Here is a 15,931-nt window from a genome sequence, read left to right on the forward strand (position 1 = left end):
CTAGGGAAACTAGGCAGAAATAATGAGATTCTAGTTCACCTTAGTGTTTGTAATAACAGGGCAAAGTGACAGCATCACTCTTTCATATAATTCTGTCTTTAAAAATCTGTGAAACTAGTGGGGAGGGATAGATTGGGAGTTTGAAATTGACACGTACACACTGCTATATTTAAAATGGATAACCAAGAGAATTCCTTGGTTGCCCAGTGGTTAGGACTCTGCACTTTCACTGCCAAGGGTGTGGGTTCAGTCCCTGGTTGGGGAATTAAGATCCTACAAGCCATGCAGCACAGCCAAAAAAATTAAAAATAAAAAATAAATAAAATAGATAACCACAGGGAGCTCTGCTCAATATTCCATAATAACCTAAATGGGAAAAGAATTTGAAAAAGGATAGATATATGTATAACTGAATCACTTTGCTGTACACCCAAAGCTAACACACATTGTTAATCAATGATACTCCAATATAAAAAAAAAAAAAAAAATCAGTGAAACTAAATTATTACATTTCAAATATGAAAATTTTAAATCATTACAAAGCATTCAGTGAAACTGTATAAAAATAATGTTATACAATATAACTCTAACACACTATTAGATAAAATTTGTCATACAAACAATAAAGTAAACATAACAAAAAAGAATACTGTGCTGAAAATGAAATATATGAGTTTTTTAAAAGTGTAATTTTTAAAGATAAAACATTAAGGATGCCATTGTAGAGTGCAGACATATTTTTGCCCAGATTTTTCCAGCCAATGAAAAAGATCTGGACCTATAGCAGTAGAAGAATAATGGCGAGAGAGTTGTAAAACATGTGCCAGGTCTTTTGCTCGATTCTTTGTCTTTATGGTATCCATCTGTGGAGTGATAACTTCAAGTCATTTTTTGGAAAAACTTTAAAAGGAAGTTTCATCTGTTTATTGAGAGCTCTAATTTTTGTTTCCAAGAAAGCATTTCTTTTTAATTTTTTGTTTCATCTTATATTATTGGAGATTCTTAGGCAGTTATTTATGTTAATTTCCACATTGATATGTTCAAATTCCTCTTGTGTAAATTTTCTAACAAAAGCTTATTATATCAGTTGTCCTTTTCTGCTTCTTGCAGATTGTGGAGGTATAAACATTCTATAAATGATTACACATTTGTTCTGTTAAAATTTTTAATGCTGTGTATTACTCTTGGAGAATATCTAAAAGTATAAATGGTTCAGAGTTCATTTTTTTAAAAATAATTCTGAAATAACCATATTACACTAACCAAAATACCAGTATTTTGGTGTTTAAAGAAGCAGAATATGTCAGGATAATGGAATGCCATTATTTCAGTCACTAGTTTATGTGCTTGCAATTACCAGCTCTAGTGTCCCCAAAAGTACAAGCTTAAATCTAGAGCAGCTCTCCTCTGTCATTCCTCTGTTCTTTTGTGGTGATTAGCATTATAAATGGGGGTTTTCATAACTTTTTACCTTTGTAGAAGACTAATCTAACAGCTTTAGCTGGTCTAGGGATTAAGGGACCAAGGTATGGCCCTACCTCTACCACTCTAGCTGTTTGACCTGGGGTTAGACATTTAACTCATTATTGATGGGGGATTTTTGCAGAAACTAACGCCTGCAGCTGGTGATTTGTTATGTAAATGAATATTGAAATGCCTACGGTCAATAACGTTCAGGTAACAAAAGACGTATTAATACGTCTCTGGTCAATAATGTGTTAATATCTGTGTACGTCAGTTTCTTCATTTGTAAAACAAATGACACCAAGTACAGCAAGTCCCCTACATAGGAAGGAGTTCTGTTCTGAGAGTGCGTTTGTAAGTCCAATTCATTCGTTAAGTCCAACAAAGTTAGCCTAGGTACCCAACTAACTCCGCTATATAGTACTGTACTGTAATAGGTGTATAATACTTTTCACACAAATAATACATAAAAAACAAACAAACACAAAAAATAAAACATTTTTAATCTTACAGTGTAGTACCTTGAAAAGTATAGTAAGTACAGTACAACAGCTGGCATACAGGGGCACATTTACATCTTTGAAAGTTCACAACTTGAAGATTCGTATGTAGGGGACTTAATGTTATCTTTTTCTTCTTCTTTTTTTCTCTTCTTTTTTTCTTTTTTTTTCTTTTTTGGCCGTGCCACGCGGCATGTGGGATCTTAGTTCCCTGACCAGGGATCGAACCCATGCCCCCTACATTGGAAGCGCCGAGTCTTAACCTCTGGACCACCAGGGAAGTTCGAAACCAGGTGTCTTTAACAGGTCCCTCCACTATTAAAATTCTGATTGTGTGTTTGAAATGGATTTTATGGTCCTGTCTAAAAATCTGGATTGTTTGTTAATGAATGAATTAGGGTTCATTCTGATGTCTTTCTTTGGTCTGTCAGTGTAATTGCTGTAATGTTATGCTCTACAGTTTTTCCTACGATGGCAGATGGAAGCAAAAATTACAGACATCTGTGGATTTCCCATTAGAAAATCTTGACTTGTCACAGTATGTTATTGGTCCAAAGAACAATTTGAGGAAATATAACTTGTTTTCTGTTTCGGTAAGTATCTCATTAAACTAAATACGTTTTCTTTCGAAGCAAACTAAAAAACCAAGTTTCAAGTGGTTCCTTACCTCATAGGAAAGTAAGAACAACATAAGTCTTTGAAATTATTGACATATTTTAAATAATTCAATTTGATTTGATTTTCTGTCTTGTTTGGCACAGAATCACTATGGTGGGCTGGATGGAGGCCACTACACTGCCTATTGTAAAAATGCAGCAAGACAGCGGTGGTTTAAATTTGATGATCATGAAGTTTCTGATATTTCCGTTTCTTCTGTGAAATCTTCAGCAGCTTATATCCTCTTTTATACGTCATTGGGACCACGAGTAACTGATGTAGCCACATAAGGAGAAGTAGGTTATAAGCTAGTTATCTTTTAACAGGCTGAGCAACACAACTCTTGAAATGCTTAAAGATTCTGGATAGCTATAGCTGGCCATTTAAAGGAATTCTAGGACAGTGAGAGTTGTGTTACTATACCATATACTTCAGGTCAGTGCTATTATCAGAAAACTGACCAAGAACATTTAACAAGTATTGCAGTAAGCAAGCACTCCTTACAGGTACCATTTATTTCAAAACAACTTTTTTAGTTTACTCCAAAGTTAAAATAATTAGCTAAGCATAATTATTCTACTGGTCTAAAAACCATTGTATCCTTTATTTTCCTTTTTACTGTTATGGCCTTTTCACATTTCTAAATCCCAGCTTGATCTATGAATACTCTAGAATGATGTAAAACAGGAATGTATGTGTATATATTTATTGCACACTTGCACATCAAATCAATGTACATAGTATAATATGTGGTCCTTTTGTGAAGCCTAGAACTCAGAGGATTGCTTTTTTTTTTTTTTCCTTTCCTTTTGGCCTATTCTGAGTAATTGCAGTGCTTTCTTAGGGAAATGACAGGGCAAAGCTATTTTTCTGTTGGCTTTGGGCTGTATTTGTGCACTAAATCTTTATTCTAAAAAAATAAATGGAAACTTTTCTTTAATTTTTTAAATGAGAATTTTCATTTACACCTACATTAAAATCTTAATGAGAAAAATAATTTAAAACCCTGTAAGTGTTCTGTCTTTAATTTTATATTATTAAACATAGAACAGTAGAATTATAGATTTTATACATACACTCTTTATACCACTACAATGACTTAAAATTTAATACACTTATTCCTTTGCATCACTTGATTCCACTCGTCCTTCACCTTGACCCTGAACTGCATATAGCACTTATGATTATCTCAGAGTTGGGAGTCAGAGTAAGATATAAATAACTTAATGCCCAGACTCATTCTGTCAAGAATAGTAGAATTCTTAGGATTAAGATAAAAAGAGAAGAGTCAGACATGACTGCAAAGTGAACTGCGTTATAAACCACATCTTTACAAAGTGATGTATTAAAAGGGATAGAGGAGCTTAGAATTTATCATTTACCTCAGGGACTTAGTTGTTATAGTTAAAGTCAATATATAACACTCCATATAAAGACAAGAGTCTAAAGGTGCTTCTGAAAGATGTCACCATTAGTGGACTCCCAGGAAGAAGATGAAAGGATGGTGTTGAATTGTGAAACTGACAACTTTTCATGTTCTACAATTAGTCTGAGAGATTATAGTTTCTTGCCTAAATTATCTGAACAATTAAATATTTTCAAATCACATTCCTAACCTCACAGAGCCACTTGAACAAAAGTTATTTTGGTTTAGCTCCATGAAGTATCTTTGGAAAATAATTTGTTGGATATATATAATTATTATGAGATAGTTTATGATAAAAATACACACTAATAAACACTGTACTTTGAAACCTGAACACAATACTTACAATCTGATTGCTTTGAAGGTCCCCATTCGTTAGCATTGCATCATTTTCATGCTGCCTCTTTCAGTGGGCCAGGACCCATCTTTTTATAGACTTACCTTGTGAAAGGTTGCATAACATGCCAGAAAGACTTAAAAATGTCAGTGATGCAAGTAAGTTGCAAGAGTTTTAATGACAAAGCAAAACTTAAGTACTAGGTTCTAATTGCTAGTTTTGCAATTTTCAGGAAACACCATTTTCCTAGCTCTTGCGTTTTTGTATAGGTATAGAAAAGGGCTGGCAGCTATAGAACAGGAGATATGCTGTAGCGGTTTGAACTGAAGTATCTGGAATCTCACTGGCTCGTGTGTCATCAAAGTTATACCAGGCGTGAGTCACTGAGTTTTTGCAGAAAGCAGTGTAGTGGCCACCATCCAGATCACCAAAGTGGTTCTACGGGAGAAAGGAATGTCACACAGTATTTACATTTGAATACCTTAACTATTAGAACCAAAACGGTAGGGCCAAGAAATATTTTTATAATTGTCCCTTATACTGGATTAAAAGGAAATCATATGTTACGTTAAATCATACATATAGCCTGACTGGTATATTTTTCATGTCAGTGAAATGGTTATATATTGTGTCCATCGATTATTTAATAGACTCTGTGAATGAAATAGGATAGTATTTGGCATCTTCTAATATCAGTTAATACTGAGCACCAACTGTACATAGACTATTAAACATCAAAGGAAATTTTAAAATAAGAAAATAGTCATCTTTCCTAAATGAGCTTATAGTTTAATTTTGAAGACAGTCTAAGACAGACATGAAAAAAGACATTTAACATTGGAACAAGACATTAAAACAACTGCATACTCTGCTACCACACGGTTTGAGGAGGTTGTACAGCAACAGCCCCCTTGGTCATCCAAGGCCCAGAAAAGAACCTGTTCTATTCTCTTTTTCCCATGTCTTCCCTAACCCAGTAAAGCAATGTTTGAAACAAAGGCATTGGAGAACCTCACTTCTCAGAAGGTGGTATGGCATAGAGCAGGGGTTGACACACCATTTGCCCATGGGTCAAAGCCAGCCTGCTGCCTGTTTTTATATGGCCTGTGAACTAAGAATGCATTTTATATTTTTATATGGTTGAAAAAAATCAGAAGAATAATATTTTGTGACGTGTGAAATTATATGAACTTCAGATTTTTCAATGTCCTTAAATAAAGTTTTATGGGAACACAGCCATGCTCACTTGTTTATGTTTTTAAGTGGCTGCTTTCACACTACAAGTGTAAGACAAGAAAGACTATAGACTACATGGCCTGCAAATCCTAAAATATTTACTATCTAGCTTTTTAAGTTTGCTGACCGCTGGGGTAGAGGGAAGAAAATGGATTTTTCTAGTCAATTTTATGAATACAGCTCTAATACTATACAATGACCTTAAGGAAATTATTTAACCTTTCTGAGCTTTAATTCCCCTATCTTTTAAAATGGGTAATAAGACCTTGTCTTATACAACTACTGTTTCTCTTATAGTGCTAGCACATAGGAGGTACTTATTAAGTGTTCCCTTAGACCTTCATCTTCCCCACATCTCCTGTTACACCTTAGAGAAATATCCCAAAGCTACATTTTAAAGATTCAGGCTCTGGTCCTGGTCTTGGCCATGTGACCTTAAGCTGATATGCTTAAACTTCCTTATTTATAAAATGGTGCCCATAATAGTGTGATGTAATTTGAGAAAAACAAAACATCTGGTGGATCCAGATGATGAAGTAATGTTCTAAAGTGACTAGACAGATTATGGCTGGAATATGTTCTGTTTTGATGATAATGTAAACAAAAAAAATTGACATAGTAGAATAGGGTAGGGTGAAGCATCATTCTAGACTTCCATTCCCAGTAATTTTGGCAGACAATTAGCTAGCCTAAAAGCCTTAGTTACGAAACTGTAAAGAATGCTCGATAGGGACTTCCCTGGTGGCGCAGTGGTTAAGAAACTGCCTGCCAATGCAGGGGACACAGGTTCGAGCCCTGGTCCGGGAAGATCCCACATGCCGCAGAGCAACTAAGCCCATACACCACAACTACTGAGCCTGCGCTCTAGAGCCCACAAGCCACAACTACTGAGCCCACGCACCTAGAGCCCATACTCCGCAACAAGAGAAGCCACCACAATGAGAAGCCCACGCACCACAACGAAGGGTAGCCCCCGCGCGCCATAACTAGAGAAAGCCCATGTGCAGCAACGAAGACTCAACCAGCCAAAAAAAATAAAACAATGCTGGATAAAACATGGTAAATACCCTTTAAAATATATGGCTAACTTTAAAGATTGTATAGTGAGAGTAATCTCCAGGGGCCAAGAACAGAGGAAATAAAAGATTAGCATGATGTGTGGTTAATGCTGTGACTGCCTGAGAGCAAAGACAGTTCCTGGTCCCTGGAACCACAGTGCTTGGGTTTTAAAGGTCACACAAGGGCTGGAGGTAAAGTCTTAAGTCCCTGCAAGGTGAGGAGCTGGATTGAAATCCACACACATAGCCACAACTTCTTAAAGAGAGTCACCCTCAATAAAAGAATACACTAGGGGGGAACAAATCCATCCTCCAGTGCTTAGCTTAGGCTTTGGGTACAAAGAATAAAAGTCATTCCTGGAAAGTCGTTACCACAGACCTGGCTTCTCTTTGGTTTGGGATTCAAATTTATACTACCGTCTGTGTCTCAGAATCCTGTGAATTTAAGGTGAGAATGAAAAGTATTTTGGGGTTGCTTGGCAAAAGAAAAGAGAATTACTTTCTGATTGATGCACCTTAATTCAGGCTGTACAGGATACCCACATATAAAACCCAGTGATGCTGAACTCAAAATTCAATATTACAGAACAGACAAGGAAACAATTCACCAGGAGTAAGAGAAGGCAATAAATAGCAAGATTAAAAACTCCAAGGACTTTAGGTAATAGAGACTATACAGAAAGTATATAGACATTTAAGAAAAGGAAGCAAACTGAAAACCTAAAAAGAACTTTCAGAAATGATAAATACTTGAAATTAAAAATTTAATGTAGAGAGTAAATAGTACATAGAATTGAAGAGAGAATGAATAAACTATAGAAACAAAACAGGAAATTACCCTGAGTGTAGTAGCGACGAGACATTGAATGAGGGACTTCCCTGGTGGCATAATGGTTTAAGAATCCGCCTGCCAGTGCAGGGGACATGGGTTCAAGCCCTGGTCCGGGAAGATCTCACATGCTGCAGAGTAACTAAGCCCGTGCACCACAACTACTGAGCCTGCACTCTAGAGCCCACAAGCCACAACTACTGAAGCCCGCACACATAGAGCCTGTGCTCCACAACAAGAGAAGCCACCACAATGAGAAGCCTACACACTGCAACAAAGAGTAGCCCCCGCTCGCCGCAACTAGAGAAAGCCTGCATGCAGCAACAAAGACCCAACGCAGCCACAAATAAAAAAAAGAAAGTTGAATGAGAACATTCAGTATATGCCTAGTAGAAGTTCTAGAGAATATAGGAGCAAAACAGTATTGAAAGTAATAATGACTAGAAATGATTAATGAAAGGCATAAATCTTCAAATTTAGGAAATACAGTGAACCAAGGATAAATAAAAATAATACTGCAAGACAACAAACACAAAGAGAAAAGTTTTTAAAGCAACAAGAAGAAAAGATTACCTACAAAAGAATAACATGATGGTAGAACTCCATGGCAGCCATATAAACAGAAATAATAAAATAGTTTCAAAATGATAAAAGAAAATAATCTAGAATTTGGTCTCTAGTTAAATTATTCAAGAATCAAAGTAAACTAAAGACTTTTTCAATCAAAGACTTGGGAGACTTCAGGATAAGAGACCCTTGTTGAAAAGTCTACTGAAATATGTCCTACACAAATAAAATTGAATACAAATGAAAAAGTAATATATAAGAGAGATTAGTTTGCAAAAAGGTTGGTAAAGATCCTGGTAAATCTAGCCTGCCCCTGCCCCCTCCCATCGCCACACTGCAAGGGTGAGGTCCTGGGGAGCAAGGTCCAGTCCGGCACCCGTTATCCCTCTCCCTCTCCTGCCATCCACTGCCTCAACTTCCCTCCACCGACCGGCACACAGAGCCCAGGTCTGTGGTCATGTGCGCGGCGGCAGGCAAGCGTGATGAGGCGGGCAGTGCTGCAGCTTTGTACCCTGAGTAAAGGGCTCCTTGCTCCCATCAGAGAACTGACTCAAGGATCTCAGAATCCCGAGAAACAGAGTCTTCCACATTCATGAAATTCCAGATAAGTTGCAGGAGATAGTAGGAGCATCCACAAACTGGAGAGAGCACGTGAAAGCAATGGAGGAAAGAAAATTACTTCATAGTTTTTTGGCTAAGTCACAGGAAGGACTGCCACCTAGGAGAATGAAAGACAGTTACACTGAAGTTCTCTTACCTTTGGGCAGTCACCCTGAATTACGAGAGAAATATTTGACTGTTCAAAACACTGTAAGGTTTGGCAGGATTCTTGAGGATCTTGACAGCTTAGGAGTTCTTATTTGCTACATGCACAACAAAAAACATTCAGCTAAGATGTCTCCTTTATCAATAGTTACAGCCCTGGTGGACAGGATTGATATGTGTAAGAAGAGCTTAAGCCCAGAACAGGACATCAAGTTCAGTGGCCATGTTAGTTGAGTTGGGAAGACGTCCATGGAAGTGAGGATGCATATGTTCCAGTTACACGACAATGAATTTTCCCCTGTTTTGGATGTGACATTTGTAATGGTGGCTCTTGATTCTGAAAACAAAGGGCGGGCATTTGTAAATCCACTTACCCTTGAAAGCCCAGAGGAAGAAGAGCTCTTTAGACAAGGAGAATTGAACAAGGGGAGAAGGGTCGCCTTCAGCTCCATGTCATTACTGAAAATGGCTCCCACTGCTGAGGAGAGGACAACCATACATGAGAGGTTTCTTAACATATTGGATCCAAAGACTATAAGTTTTTGAAGTCGAGTTTTGCCTCCTAATGCAGTGTGGATGGAGAAACCTTTAGCGAGAGTCATCAAGGAAAAAAAGAGAGAGGGCCCAAATCAATAAAATCACAAATGAAAAAGAAGTCACAACTGACACCACAGAAATACAAAGGATCATGGGACTTCCCTGGTGGTTCAGTGGGTAAGACTCCATGCTCCCAATGCAGGGGGCCTGGGTTTGATCCCTGGTCTGGGAACTAGATCCCGCATGCATGCCACAACTAAGAGTCTGCATGCTGCAACTAGGATGTCCGAATGCTGCAAATAAGAAGCCCTCGTGATGCAGCTATGAGCCCGCATGCCACAACTAAAATATCCCGCATGCCACAACTAAAGATCCCACATGCAGCAACTAAGATCCCAAGTGCCACAACTAAGACTTTTCACAGCCAAAATTAAAAAAAAAAAGTACAAAGGATCATAAGAGTACTACAAGCAACTATACGCCAATAAAATGGACAGCCTAGAAGAAATGGACAAAAGTCCAGGACCAGATGGCTTCACAGGTGAATTTTATCAAACATTTAGAGGAGAGTTAACACCTACCCTTCTGAAACTCTTCCAAAAAGTTGCAGAGGAAGGAACACTCCCAAACTCATTCTATGAGGCCACCATCACCCTGATATCAAAATCACACAAAAAAAGAAAATTAAAGGCCAATATCACTGATGAACATAGACGCAAAAATCCTCAACAAAATAATAGCAAACCGAATCCAACAACACATTAAAAGGATCATACACCATGATCAAGTGGGATTTATCCCAGGGATGCAAGGATTCTTCAATTTATGCAAATGTGATACACCATATTAATAAATTGAAGAATAAAAACCATATGATTATCTCAACAGATGAAGAAAAAGCTCTCAACAAAATTCAACACCCATTTATGATAAAAAAAAAAAAAACTCTCCAGAAAGTGGGCATAGAGGGAACCTTCCTCAATATAATAAAGGCCATATATGACAAACCTACAGCAAACATCATTCTCAATGGTGAAAAACTGAAAGCATTTCCTCTAAGATCAGGAACAAGACAAGGATGTCCACTCTCACCACTATTATTCAACATAGTCTTGGAAGTCCCAGCCACGGCAATCAGAGAAGAAAAAGAAATAAAAGGAATCCAAATTGGAAAAGAAGAAGTAAAACTGTCACTGTTTGCAGATGACATGATACTATACATAGCAAATCCTAAAGATGCTACCAGAAAACTACTAGACCTCATAAATGAATTTGGTAAAGTTATAGGATACAAAATTAATACACAGAAATCTCTTAACACATTAAAAGGAACACTCTCAAGCTCATTCTATGAGGCCACCATCACCCTGATACCAAAACCAGACAAAGATATCACAGAAAAAGAAAATTAAAGGCCAATATCACTGATGAACATAGACGTAAAAATCCTCAACAAATAATAGCAAACCAAAAAATTAGAAAGAGAAATCCCAGAAACAATCCCATTTATCATTGCATCAAAAAGAATAAAATACCAAGGAATAAACCTAGCTAAGGAGGCAAACGACCTGTACTCAGAAAACTATAAGATACTGATGAAAGAAAGAAAAGATGACACAACCAGATGGAGAGATATACCATACTCTTGGATTGGAAGAATCAATACTGTGAAAATGACTATACTACCCAAAGCAATCTACAGATTCAATGTAATCCCTATCAAATTATCAATGGTATTTTTCACAGAATTAGAACAACAATATTACAATTTGTATGGAAACACAAAAGACCATGAATAGCCAAAGCAATCTTGAGAAAGAAAAACGGAGCTGGAAGAATCAGGCTCCCTGACATCAGACTATACTACAAAGCTACAGTCATCAAAACAGTTGGTACAGACACAAAAACAGAAATATGGATCAATGGAACAGTATAGAAAGTCCAGAGATAAACCCACGCACCCATGGTTACCTAATCTATGACAAAGGAGGCAAGAATGTACACTGGAGAAAAGACAGTCTCTTCAATAAGTGGTGCTGGGAAAATTGGACAGCTACATGTAAAAGAATGAAATTAGAATGCTCCCTAAGACCATACACAAAAATAAACTCAAAATGGATTAAAGACCTAAATGTAAGATCAGACACTATAAAACTCTTAGAGGAAAACATAGGAAGAACACCCTTTGACATAAATTGCAGCAAGATCTTTTTCGATCCACCTCCTAGAGTAATACAAATAAAAACAAAAATAAACAAATGGGGCCTACATAAACTTAAAATCTTTTGAACAGCAAAGGAAACCAAAAACAAAACAAAAAGACAACCTGCAGAATGGGAGAAAATATTTGCAAACGTAGCAACTGACAAGGAACTAATCTCCAAAATATACAAACAGCTCATGCAGCTCAATATCAAAAAAAGAAGCAACTGAACAATAAATTGGTGTAAGATCTAAATACACATTTCTCCAAAGAAGACATACATATGGCCTAAAAGCACATGAGAAAGATGCTCAACATCACTATTAGAGAAATGCAAATCAAAACTACAATGAGGTATCACCTCACACTGGACAGAATGGCCATCATCAAAATATCTACAAACAATAAATGGTGGAGAGGGTGTGGAGAAAAGGGAACCCTCATACACTGTTGGTAGGAATGTAAATTGGTCCAGCCACTACGGAGAACAGTATGGAGGTTCCTTAAAAAACTAAAAATAAAGCTACTGTATGACCCAGCAATCCCACTCCTGGGCATATATCTGGAGAAAGCCATAATTTGAAAAGATACATGCACCCCAATGTTCATTGCAGCACTATTTACAATAACCAGGACATGGAAGCAACCTAAATGTCCATCAACAGAGGAATGGACAAAGAAGATGTGGTATACATATATAATGGAATATTACTCAGTCATAAAAAAGAACAAAATAATGCCATTTGCAGCAGCATGGATGGACCTAGAGATTGTCATAATAAGTGAAGTAAGTCAGACAGAAAGACAAATATCATATGATATCGCTTATATGTGGAAACTAAAAAAAGGGTATAAATGAACTTATCTACAAAAAAAATAGAGTTACAGATGTAGAAAACAAACTTATGGTTACCGGGGGGTAAGGAGAGGGGCATAAATTGGGAGTTTGGGATTGACATATACACACTACTATATATAAAATAGATAACTAATAAGGACCTACTGTATGTATAACACAGGGAACTCTACTCAATACTCTGTAATGACCTATATGGGCAAAGAAGCTTAAAAAAAGAGTCTGTATATGTATATGTATAACTGATTCACTTTGCTGTACAGCAGAAACTAACACAACAATCAACTCACTTCAATAAAAATTTTTTTAAATAAATAAAATAAAATAAATAGCATTAAAAAAAGAAAATCCTAAGATGCCATCAAAGAACTACTAGAACTCATCAATGAATTCGGTAAAGTTGCAGGATACAAAATTAATATACAGAACCTACTGCATTTCTGTACACTAACAACAAACTATCAGAAAGAGAAATTAACACAAAAACAGACACATAGATCAGTGGAACAGAATAGAGAGCCCAGAAATGAACCCACATTTACATGGTCAATTAATCTATGACAAGGGAGACAAGAATACACAATGGGGAAAAGACAGCCTCTTAGAGAAATGGTGTTGGAAGAGTGGACAGCTACATGCAAAAAAATCAGACTAGATTACTCTCTCATAACATGCACAAGAATAAATTCAAATGGATTAAAGATTTAAATGTAAGACCTGAAACCAGAAAACTTCTAGAAGAAAACATAGGCAGTATGCTCTTGGACATTGGTCTTAGAAATATTTTTTTGCATGTATCTCCTCAGGCAAGGGAAACAAAAGCAAAAATAAACAAATGGGACTACATCAATCTAAAAAGCTTTTGGATAGTGAAGCAAACTATCAACAAAACAAAAAGGCTGCCTACTAAATGAGAGAAGATATTTGCAAATGATATATCAGATAAGGGGTTAAAATCCAAAATATATAAGTAACCCATACAACTCAACATCCAAAAAACAAAAACCCTATTAAAAAATGGGCAGAGGAGCTGAATAGAATTTTTTCCAAGGAAGACACACAGATGGCCAACAGGTACAAGAAAAAATGCTCAATATCACTAGTCATCAGAGAAATGGACATCAAAACCACAATGAGACATCACTTCACACCTGTTAGAATGGCTATTATTAAAAAAGATAAAGTGTTGGTGAGAATGTGAAGAAAAGGGAACCCTAGTACACTGTTGGTGGAAATGTAATTTGGTGCAGCCACTATGGAAAACAGTATGAAGATTCCTCAAAAAATTAAAAATAGAACCAGCATATGATCCAGCAATTCCACTCCTGGGCATATATCCAAAGAAAACCAAAACACTAATTTGAAAAAATATATGCACCCTTATGTTCACTGCAGCATTATTTACAATAGCCAAGATATGGAAGCAACCCAAGTGCCCATCAATAGATGAATGGATAAAGAAGATGTGTGGTGTATATACACAATCGAATACTAGTCATCCATAAAAAACAAAAAAAAAGAATAAAATCTTGCCATTTGTGACAACATGGTTGGACCTAGCGGGTAGTACGCTAAGTGAAATAAGTCAGCCCGCGAAAGACAAATACTATACAATTTCACTTATATGTGGAATATGAAAAACAAAACAAATGAACAAACAAAACAGAAACAGAGTTATAGCTACAGAGAGCAAACAGGTAGTTGCCAGAAGGGAGAGGCATAGGCGAAGGAAAGATAGACATGAGGGAGATTAAGAGGTACAAACTTTCAGTTGCAAAACAAATGAGTCACAGGGGTGAAATATACAGTGTGGGGAATATAGTCAATAACTATATAATATCTTTGTGTAGTGATATAGCATAACTAGACTTACTGTAATCATTTTGAAATGTATAGAACTATCAAATCACTCTGTTGTGTGACAGGAACTAACATATTGTTTTAAGTCAATTATACTTGAAAAACAAACAAACAAACAAACTCATAGGAAAAGAAACCAAAAAGAAAATCCTAATGTGATTTCTTTAAAAAAAAAAAGAAACCAGATTTGTAGTTACCAGAGGCGGGGGGTGGGTGAAGGAGGAATTGGAGGAAGGTGGTCAAAAGGTACAAACTTCCAGTTATAAGATAAATAAGTACCAGGGATGAAATGTACAACATAAATATAATTAACACTGTTGTATGTCATATATGAAAGTTGTTATGAATAAATCCTAGGAGTTCTCATCACAAGGAAAACTTTTTTTCTATTTCTTTAATTTTGTATTTATATTAGATGATGGATGTTCATTAAACTTATTGTGATAATTTCATGATTAAATAATTATGCTGTACATCTTATACAGTGCTGTATGTCAATTATATCTCAATAAAACTGGAAGAAAAGAAAAGGGCAGAAAAAGAACAAATACTATCATCCAAAAGAAAGCTGGAATAGTTTTTTCAATATCAGACTAGACAGACTTTAAGTGAAAAAGTATGGCTAAGTATAAAAGATTCCCCTAGCATGACAAAAGGAACAATTCACTACAAAGATATAAAATTGCACACATAGCTTCAAATTATGACAATTACTGGAAAATTTTGGCAAAATCATAGTCTTTTTTATCATATATCTTTCAGTTATTAATCTTGTTAAAGCAAACAAAAACTTATTAAGAGTATATATTCAAACAACACAATTAACGAATTATATTTAATGGACATATGGAACCCTGAACCTAATTTAAAAATTCTTTTCAAGCACACACAAAACTATGACACAAAGTGAGTATCAACACGTACCAAGAATGGATACCATTTGGACCATATTTTCTGATAAGAATGCAATTAAGTTAGAAATTAGTAACAAAAAGATGACTAAATAAAATTATGTTTGGAATTTTTCAAATGCACCTCTAAATAACATGTTGATGGAAACTCAAAGAAAGTACAAGAAGGGAAATAAAGACCAGAAATTAATGAAATAGAACACAAAGGAATAAAGAATCAACAAAACCACAAGCTGGTTCTTTCAGATAACAAAATAGATAAACTTTGGCAAGACTGACCAAGAAAAAACAGATTAGACACAGATAATATTAAGAATAAACAAAGGGAGAACTGAGAATTCCATAGAGATATTAAAATGTCAAGAGTATAATGTGAGCAATTTTCTGCCAATAAATTTGAAAATGTAAAAAATGGGAAGTTTTAAATATAATTTTTTAAACCATGCTAAAGTAAAACAAAGCTTTTATAAGATAGAATAGGTAAGTGTCTTCATGATCTTTGGGTAGAGCAATATGTGGTATTTTCACACAGTGTAATACTATACAGCAATGAGAAGGAACAAACTACAATACATGCAACAATAGGAATGAATGTTGCATAATTTTGAGTAAAAGAAGCCAGGCACAAAAGAGTACACACAGTATGATTCCATTTCTATAAAGCACAAGAGCTGGCAAAACCTATTCTGTCAGCAGCCAGTGGTCTCCTGGACTAGAAGGGGGCA

At 36.0% G+C, this 15,931-nt stretch overlaps 2 protein-coding genes and 1 pseudogene across 5 annotated transcripts in view; 2 read left to right on the plus strand and 1 right to left on the minus strand.

The window, feature by feature from the left end:
- Nucleotides 1–3,561, plus strand: part of USP8 (ubiquitin specific peptidase 8) — a 58,669-nt gene extending 55,108 nt beyond the window's left edge. For all 3 annotated transcript variants that reach the window (XM_082387921.1, XM_082387918.1, XM_082387919.1), the window contains 2 exons: nt 2,425–2,557; nt 2,726–3,561. In XM_082387921.1, the coding sequence (XP_082244047.1) occupies nt 2,425–2,557; nt 2,726–2,911 (319 nt within the window). In that variant the 3' untranslated portion in view covers nt 2,912–3,561. The remainder of the gene's footprint in view (nt 1–2,424; nt 2,558–2,725) is intronic.
- Nucleotides 3,404–15,931, minus strand: part of USP50 (ubiquitin specific peptidase 50) — a 42,534-nt gene continuing 30,006 nt past the window's right edge. Inside the window, exon 7 of the mRNA XM_082387976.1 lies at nt 3,404–4,822. Within this exon, the coding sequence (XP_082244102.1) occupies nt 4,631–4,822 (192 nt within the window). The 3' untranslated portion in view covers nt 3,404–4,630. The remainder of the gene's footprint in view (nt 4,823–15,931) is intronic.
- On the plus strand, nt 8,542–14,476 carry LOC309626766 (acyl-coenzyme A thioesterase 9, mitochondrial pseudogene; annotated as a pseudogene). The gene has a single exon. The product of its transcript is annotated as an acyl-coenzyme A thioesterase 9, mitochondrial pseudogene (transcript).

The sequence above is a fragment of the Balaenoptera borealis genome, assembly GCF_965194805.1.
Source record: "Balaenoptera borealis genome assembly, chromosome: 3".
Lineage (NCBI taxonomy): Eukaryota > Metazoa > Chordata > Mammalia > Artiodactyla > Balaenopteridae > Balaenoptera > Balaenoptera borealis.